Source organism: Sinocyclocheilus grahami, unplaced genomic scaffold, assembly GCF_001515645.1.
Source record: "Sinocyclocheilus grahami isolate Dianchi unplaced genomic scaffold, SAMN03320097.WGS_v1.1 scaffold28.1, whole genome shotgun sequence".
Lineage (NCBI taxonomy): Eukaryota > Metazoa > Chordata > Actinopteri > Cypriniformes > Cyprinidae > Sinocyclocheilus > Sinocyclocheilus grahami.
In genome coordinates this window covers 2,776,573-2,785,751 of record NW_015505207.1, presented here as the reverse complement: position 1 = coordinate 2,785,751, position 9,179 = coordinate 2,776,573, and the positions used below count along the sequence as shown (strand labels likewise).

At 35.1% G+C, this 9,179-nt stretch overlaps 1 protein-coding gene and 2 long non-coding RNA genes across 3 annotated transcripts; 1 reads left to right on the top strand and 2 right to left on the bottom strand.

Moving 5' to 3' along the window:
* Positions 1 to 782: 782 nt before the first annotated feature.
* On the bottom strand, positions 783 to 1,155 carry LOC107569894 (uncharacterized). Its single transcript, XR_001606960.1, has 2 exons — positions 1,077 to 1,155; positions 783 to 884 (listed from the first exon to the last, which is right to left on the bottom strand). It is a non-coding gene; the product is annotated as an uncharacterized lncRNA (long non-coding RNA).
* A 1,008-nt stretch (positions 1,156 to 2,163) lies between these two features.
* LOC107569900 (uncharacterized) lies at positions 2,164 to 3,181 on the top strand. The gene is made up of 3 exons (XR_001606962.1): positions 2,164 to 2,246; positions 2,795 to 2,796; positions 3,148 to 3,181. It is a non-coding gene; the product is annotated as an uncharacterized lncRNA (long non-coding RNA).
* Positions 3,182 to 7,270: 4,089 nt separating this feature from the next.
* LOC107569863 (galactose-specific lectin nattectin-like) lies at positions 7,271 to 8,832 on the bottom strand. Its single transcript, XM_016256023.1, has 6 exons — positions 8,764 to 8,832; positions 8,562 to 8,629; positions 8,290 to 8,384; positions 7,955 to 8,080; positions 7,660 to 7,777; positions 7,271 to 7,483 (listed from the first exon to the last, which is right to left on the bottom strand). The coding sequence occupies exons 2-6, from the start codon at positions 8,620 to 8,622 to the stop codon at positions 7,419 to 7,421; spliced, it is 465 nt and encodes a 154-aa protein (XP_016111509.1). The 5' UTR covers positions 8,623 to 8,629; positions 8,764 to 8,832; the 3' UTR covers positions 7,271 to 7,418.
* Positions 8,833 to 9,179: the final 347 nt, after the last annotated feature.

The following is a 9,179-nucleotide window of genomic DNA, read 5'->3' as shown; positions in this document are numbered from 1 at the left end:
ACAAATATAGCCCATTGAGGTTGAACAGGCTATATCATTCCAGCAACGGTTAGCTGTAGGGTGGAAAATGAAGCAAGTTATTCTGATCATTATAGTGGTGTTAGAAAATGAGCCAATCTATGTTACTATTTGTTGTGAAATTTTAGGATGGTAAATATTAAAAAAATAAATAAAAATGCACTGCATTCTTACCGGAGAAGTTGACCTCTCCACAGTTCTCGACATTTCGGTTGTTAGGCTCATAAGAGCACCAGTAGGTGTAGTCATGTGGAGTTCCATCACTCCACATTCACTGTCCTTCCTAAAATGCAAAGACAGTGATTATAGGAGTGCTCTTCTGTACTCAGACTCCATATAGAATGTCATTTAGTTAGGCTTTGAAGAAGTTAAACCATCTTCACTTCTGTCTCAACAAACAAATAAGTCTCTTTAGGCCACACAACTTAACTTACTTGTTCACCATCATGAACACCAAGCCAACAAAGTGTGGAAGAAGAAGGCAACAGACTCAGCAGAAGATCATTTTCTAGTTTATTGTGCACAGATGCGAGATTTGCATCCAGACCTAGACAGTTTCTCTAAAGAGAAACATTTTTTTTATTATAAATAAAAAACATGAATATAAATTACTGCAAAAATGTAAATTACTTTTTAAACAACAGTTTAAGTCATTTTCAAACAAAATATGCTCTGAATAATTATTTGCTCAGTATTAGTTTTCTAAAAAGGAAAAGGTAAAAGTTTTTCTTTAAAAATAATAAAAACACCTTGTTATAACTAACACTTTATCTCTGCTGTGATCCAGTTAACCGACTGAGAGAAGAACTTGTAGCATTGGACTCCAAAGTTTGTCCATCCATAGGGGCATTTTACAACGATATCAACTGCATCCAGTACATAAATGTTAGTCTTGTAATATTAACATAATTTCTTGTATTATGCAAATACTGGTCAATAGAATACTGTATAGTTCCTGCTAATCTTCTCCATAAAGTTACAAAATGCCAAAGGTTTAGCAGAACAACCTTTTAAAATGGCATAAAGAGAGGGTTTATACAAATAAATGTCTTGGTTACCATCTGCATTCCCCATGGAGAACACAATGAAAAGAAGCAGCAGACTTCTTAGCATTGTCATGATGAACCTGAAAATTAATAAGCAGCAAAAGTCAATTGTCTGCATTCATATTCTGCACACACTGTATTCTCAATGTATTTTAAAGACATTAAGTTGTTCAGTAGGTTTCTGTGCTAAAACTCACCTTGGTTTTCAGCTTGTTGCTTTCAGAATCTCAGAGCAAGATTTTGTGAAGTTCCAGAAAGAGCCCTGCTTTTATACTTTACTCAGTGTCAACTCTGCCTAAGTCATGAGGATGACACAGGATGTGATTGTTTAATCTGTGGACTTTTGTACACATACAATCAAATTCAAATGTGAGAGAATGGGTTAAGATGAACCTGTCTAAAAATACAATATCAGCTTAACTAAATATTTATTTTTAATAAGTATTTGAAATTAATATAGTTAAGTTAAATATAAGAAAAATTTCTCCCTCTAAGATCATTTGAAGGACAAGGAGACAAAGAAGTCATTTTCTTCTATATAATCTTTTTAGAAACATTCAGTGCTTTTTATGAACAGTTGGTATTTAAGACTTTTGTTCTAATGTCAGGCTTGATCTAGAAAGATCAAGATCTTTTTTTTTTACTTTGCTATTTTCACACTCATCTGATGACATGTGTGCTGACAAAATTAAATAAAAAGTCAAATATAAAATAGGTATTCACATACAATGACTTGCTGCTTAACCACTGAAGCACTGGGGAAATTAGCTAGCTAGCTATAACTATTTCCCGAAACCACAACCTGATCTATACGCATGCGTATTAACTTCATCAGTCAAGGTGACTGATTATTATCTTACACTTTTTCATATCGTTAGTTTTGTAGTTATAATCATGAGAGAGCTAAATCACAAAAGATTTTAAGTGGCCAAAGTAAAATATTAATGCTTACATAGCTCTTAATTGCAATACTGAACCGTTATTTGCTTAATAAACATACTTTTGTCGCCTGTATATTCTGTTCTGATCACTAATGGGAAAAAACTGTCTGTTCCTCGATTAAACCACTTCATACCAGTCATCTCACGATGACCATGGGATACTGATATTACAGCTGTCTCTAGCTGGAGACTCAATCGGGTTACAAAAAATGACATCAGGAAACGATACTGGCCATTTCTTGTGGAGGACGAAGCCTGCAAAAACAATAAATAAATAAATACACAAATAAATAAATAAATATGCAAATAAATAAATAAATGCGTGTATAAATACACAAAGTTTTGTTTAAATACATATAAAAATAATAAAACATGTGATTAAAGTAGGCAAATAAATAAAATAAATTGGTGGCCAAATGGAAAATATTTAAGGAAATGCTAAACTCATCCTATTTATTGTCCTTTGATCACTCATTTATTTCTGAATGTAGTTCCACATTTATATTTCCTCTGCGCAAAGGTTAGTCCATATTTGACCCAAAGTTGGGTTAAAACAACCCAGCATTTTTTAGAGTGTAGGATGGTTTTACCTGCTCATTGTTTAGGTACGTGTAAGATCATTTTTATGGCCATTAAACAGTCTTCTACAACCAAGTCGATCTGCAATCTCTCTCTCTTTACGGCGGGAGAACCAAATTAGTGACATACACAAGGGTACATCTCAGTTGATTCTCAATTTATTATTGTACAAACAGAGGCTCATATACATCCTTGAGAACTGGTATGAAGTGGTTTAATCGAGGAACAGACCATTTTTCCCCATTAGTTATCAGAACAGAAAATACAGGCGACAAAAGTATGTTCATTAAGCAAATAACGGTTCAGTATTGCAATTAAGAGCTATGTAAGCATTAATATTTTACATTGGCCACTTAAAATCTTTTATGATTTAGCTCTCTCATGATTATAACTACAAAACTAACGATATGAAAAAGTGTAAGATAATAATCAGTCACTGATTAATTATTTATTTATGTATTTAAACAAGAATACGTGTATTTATGCACACATTTATTTATTTATTTATTTGTGTATTTATTTATTTATTGTTTTTGCAGGTTTCGTCCTCCATCATTTCTTAGGGTCGTTTGTAAAGTCACAGATACTGTACGGACATTACAGCTCAGTTTTTTATGTATCTTGCTCTGTTAAATGGAAAAAGTGACTTTATGTAGGCCATACTGGATTTACACCATGCATTTCCTGTCAGCTTGAAAGCCGCGCCCCCAGCTATGATATGACCCCGACCAAGTCCATGGTTGACACCCTCTCATTAGCATGTTGTGCAGAGGAAAAATATAATAGGTGCAAAATATTCTCAGGCAGAGCACCACTTGCCCTTAGCCTGAAAATAAAGAAATACGCTGCAAATAAAATTATTTATTTGTTTGTGTTGTGCGTATTTCCACCACATGTGCTGTCAAACTGATGAAGATGTTTTCTTGATTTGCTGGTGCTTTTTTTATTTGCATGTGTTTTCTGAAGTTGAAGCGCGTTGAGCTCTCTCGGCCACCATACTTTTGTTCATCTATATCTGCTTATATGTTAATTTGTGACATAATGAATACTATTTCCAGCCCAGGTCCGAGTTTCCATTCAATTTCAGGTAAGAATACTATCTCAGCAGTCATTCATGAGCAGCACTATCCATTTCTAGCACACCTTAAGATTTTAAAATCTCACAGTGTATATTACAGTCTTAGGGCTTGTGTCATTTATTTATCAATTCATCATCATGATTTTTAGTAGTATAACAGCACACCGTCTGTGTATATTAACACCACTTCTTGTTTGCTTGTTTGCTTGTTTGCTTTTGGAATCTGATAGAACGTTTGGACACAGAAAAAGTGACACGTGATGTCAGGCCTAACAAGCACAGGTGGTGGTGTAATTAATAACTAATGGATTCAAGAGCATGATAACATATTTCTGAAAGTTAAAGGGATAGTTCACCCAAAAATGAAAATTTGATGTTTATCTGCTTACCCCCAGGGCATCCAAGATGTAGGTGACTTTGTTTCTTCAGTAGAACACAAACGAAGATTTTTAACTCAAACTGTTGCAGTCTGTCAGTCATATAATGGAAGTGAATGGGAAAAAACATACACAAACAAAACCAAATTAAACCCTGTGGCTCGTGACGATACATTGATGTGTAAAAACATGAAACGATCGGTCTGTGCAAGAAACTGAACAGTATTTATATAGTTTTTTACCTCTGATTCACCGCAATGTCTGAACTGTCCTGAGAGCGTTCGCGGACTTATAAGTGCATTACCGCCACCTATCTCTCAAATGGACCATAGACACTCCTAATTGAGATTGTAGATAGAGTGTCCGATCGTTTCGTGTCTTTACACATAAATGTATCGTCACGAGCCGCAGGGTTTAATTTGGTTTTGTTTGTGTATGTTTTTTTTTACTCTCAAAGCCGTGATTCCCATTATATGACTGACAGACTGCAACAGTTTGAGTTAAAAATCTTTGTTTGTGTTCTACTGAAGAAACAAAGTCACCTACATTTTGGATGCCCTGGGGGTAAGCAGATAAACATCAAATGTTAATTTTTGGGTGAACTATCCCTTTAAGTGTCTTTCAGACCCAAAATAAGCAAGGTAACATGACAAGGAACCCAAACTCTACCAGACAGGTGTGTTGACAACTTTACTTAAAAAAAAACCCTCTTTGTTTCAACTTAAAAAAGGTGTTAGTGCTACCTTAAAATTTTGAATGTAGTTACCTCAAATATCCAAGTTGTCATATAGCACAGCTTAACATTTCAAGTTGACTAAACTTTATTTTTTTTACAGTGTAGGAATGCAATTGTAAAAAATATTGACTCTCTTAATCAAGCGGTTCAAGTCAATAATAATAATAATAATATTTTACATAGCTTATTTCACGTTTGAAATAACATATTTGCTGAACATATTTACAGTTTCTTATTTATTCAGTTTATATAGAGATCTATGTTTTGGGTGAATATTTTGGTGGGGCTCTGCCCTTACAGTCGAGCCGCGCCTGATCTGGACCTTGTCATTGGCCTATCACACGGAAGCCTGTTTATGCCTCAAAGTAAAAATTAAAGAAGGTTACATTGTGAACTGTGATATATGAAGTTTCAGTTGTAAAATATTCCTTTTTGTTGATTTATTTACTAGTTTGAGGTGGAAATAGGTTTAGATGTAAGATAAATTTAGGTTTTAAAACTCAACATCAACTCTCTGCACTGGTATTTATAATCTTCAAGATGATTGGCACCGCAGTAACATCTAGGGTCTCTGAAACATCACAATATTATAATTGGTTCTAAAGGTTATCTAGTTGTTCAGTTTCCCTAAGGAAACATAAAAGACCTGCTTTTAACTGGATTAAGCACTGACATGGTATCCTATGTGGGGACATGATGAAGAAACAAACGACAAACCTTTCTACAGCACAAAAATCTGTTTTGTCCTTTTGCTGTCTTTAAATGATTGTCACACATACCCACAACACTTTAAATGACAGAATTTACATTTAGTACACTGATGAAAGCAAACGTATAAGTCCCCTGAGTCACTTTAACAAATAGTGTAGCTGGAAACATTTTATGTATAGCTGGACTGCTGAAAAAAAGGTGGTCAAATCAATCAAGGTTTTCCTTGACAGGATGTCAACAATGGATCCTTCAGACAGCTTTCTAAAAATAATAGCATTTCTCTTCACTTACTGATAATATGTAACATGTGTTTTATAGAATTGTTAGCTAGCCTGTTTGTCAGCTATTTATAACAAAGATGAAACTATGACAGGATCAACATATTTACAACAGAAACTAACTGCAAACTACTGTCAAGGTTCTGTCACTTCGGTCTAGTGTAATTCATAGTTTTGTGACAGAGCCCTGACACTCGCGTCATGTCATTGTTTTCATGTGAGCGTGCGGCTTCGAGTGTGCTCGAGCCGTGCGCTCTCGTCTGCGTGTACTGTTTCATGTTGGAGCGTGGTGTTCAGATCCCGGCACTCATGTCTTGAGTTTCGGTTTCGTGTCGGGGTCCGGACACTCGCGCTCCATGTTCTGTCTGTTGTGGGAGCGTGCGGTCTCGAGTTCGCTCGGCCGTGCGCTCTTCTGTCCACGTGTGTTGTGTTTTGTGTAGCACGCCGTTTGTGTTCAGCCGCATGCTTTTCTTGCTGTCTTGTGTGAACACGAGGCTTATGAGTTTTCTCATTAGCTGTGTTCGTGTCTTTTGTTCTAGCACATGGCTTGTGATTTGTTTTGCTGACCATGTGCTTGTGTTTTGTTTTGTGTGAGCACATGGCTTTTTGTCTTTGATTCGGTGTGCCATGTGCTCATGTCAATTGTCTTGACCCCTCCCATCTTGTTACCTGATTATTAGTTAATTTGCCCCACATGTGGTCCCTCGTTACCCTCCTCATTTGCTCTCCATTTATTCTCCTTGTGTTTGCAGTCCTGGGTCGGTTTGTCGTCATCTCTCCCTGGATGTGTCATGTCGTGTCCATATCTTGCCTTGCCTTGCCTTGCCAGCCTGTTTTTCCCCCACGGGGTAGTTTTTGTTGCTGTTTTGTTTATTTTTATTATCAATAAAAGCCCATTCTCTGCAGTACTGAGTCCTCGCTCCATCCTCTACCCGAACCCTGACAACTACAAAGGAATTTACATACCATCAAATGACCATTGGCCGTAAAACTGACAATCGGCATGTGACAAATTAAATTCATACTTGGGTCAGAAAGTTTGGGCTCCCAAAATAATTTTTTATTTTTATATCACAGTGGACATTATGGTGATTACAGTAATACAACGCAATGCCCATGCAGAGATGTACACAAAATGACTGTAAACTACATACATTAATAAATAAATGTATACATACGTAGGTGTGTAACCTACTAGCTATTTATATATATTAACATATAAGTATGCAATCATTTAATAATTTTTCCTTACATAGAACCTTTTTGGCATAAAAGGTTCTTTAAAAGTGAGTAAAGAACCCTAGGGTGTATAGAACCCACTGTGCTTTTTTGTAAAGAGTATACTGATAGACACCCTTAGATTTTTGTCTTCTAGTCATGGGGTACCAGCATCTTTGTAAGCCCCTCCCCTGATGATGACATCACTTAAAGCCTATACAGCCATTCTAACAACTATATATTAAATCCTTGCAAGACAATTGTTTTTTAAATACCTTTATTGGTTTGAGGAGTGTTTCAGTATTGAGAAGAGATTAAAGTTGAGAAAATATTTAAGAAAAGTTTAATTTCAGAATAACACTTGTAAAGATAAGATCAGAACATGTAAATGTAGTACAATCAAAGTAACTGTGGAGTAGGATGACTGCATGTGATCTCACAGGTATTTAGCACAAATATATCCCTGTGGGGATAAACAGGATCCATCGTTCCAACCCTTATCTATGGGGTGAAAAAATGAAATATGTCATTCTCATCATTATTGTCATGTTACAATCAAAATAAAATAGAATGTTTAAGACATGTTTGACAAATCAACCATTTCATGTTACTGGTTAATGTGAAATTATATGATTGCAAATAATTATTGTAAATAAAAAACCACACTGCATTCTTACTTTCGAAGTTCAACTCCCCACAGTTCTCGGTTATCGGTTCTCCCTTGTTGTCAGGTTGTCCTGGGGCCCAGTAGGTGTAGTCATACGGAGTTCCATCAGTCCACAACCACTGTCCTTCCTAAAGAGCAAAGACAGTTATTATAAGAGTGCTCTGCTGTACTCAGACTCCATTTAGAAGGTCATTTAGTTTGGCTTTGAAGAAGTCAAACCATCTTCATTACAAACTTTGAAGATTTCAGTCACGAAAAACAAACTAGACAATGCAAAACAAAAAAGGTCACACAACTTAACTTACTTGTTCACCATCATGAGTACCAAACCAACAACGTGTGGAAGAAGAAGGCAACAGACTCAGCAGAAAATCGTGTTCTATTTTACTATGTACAGATGCGAGATTTGCATCCAGACTTTGGCAGTTCTTCTAAAGACAGATTTTTTATTGTCAATACAAAATACAGTTTTTTTATTTTTTAGCATAAAGCATTTTCAAACAACATTTTGAGTCATTTTCAAACAAAGTCAGGTCTGACTGATTATTTCCTCAGTATTAGTTTTCTGTCAAATTTATTTACAAAAAGGAAGTTTTATTTAAAAAAAATAATAAAAATCACCTTGTGACTAACAATTTACCTCTGCTGTGATCCAGTTGACCGCCTGAGAGAAGAACTTGTAGCATCGGACTCCAAAATTTGTCCATCCATAGGGGCATTTTTTAACTAAATTAACTATCCAGTAAATAAACATAAGAAATATTATAATAATATTATGATAAATATTAGTTGGTTGAATATCATACATTTCCTACTATCCTTCTCCATAAAGCTACAAAACATCAAAGGTTTGGCAGAAAAGCTTTTAAAATTAATTCACGAGGAGTTTTTACAAATAAATATATTTGTTACCTTCTGCATTTCCCATGGAGAACACAATGAAAAGAAGCAGAAAACTTCTCAGCATTGCCATGATGAAACTGAAAAATAAAAGTTAAACATTTAAAATTAAAAGTATGTATTATACTGCACATTGTGGATTGTCAATGTATTTTAAAGACAAATATACTTTAAGTCAAAAGGTTATTCAGTAGGTCTCTGTGCCAAGACTCACCTTGGTTTTCAGATTGTTGCCTTCAGAATCTCAGAGGAAGATTTTGTGAAGCTCCAGAAAGAGCCTGTAAGATTCTTCCTAAAGGATGTGACCATTGCGTCATGGTCATAAGACATGTTGTTTTGCTTAGCATCTATCTCCCTTTTTCCTCTACTAATGCTAAGCTGAAAGTTTCACTTCCTATATTATCCATATACACGACCGGTCAAACTTTTGGGATCAGTAAGACTTGTAATGTTTTTTAAAGAAGTCTCTTATGCTCATCAAGGCTGCATTTATTTGATCAAAAATACAGAAAAACACAGTATTCTTGCAAAATATTAATTACAATATAACAAAGTTTTCTATTTTAATATCCTTTAAAATATTTTTTTTTTGTGATGCAAAGCTGAATTATTCCAGTATAAAGTGTCACA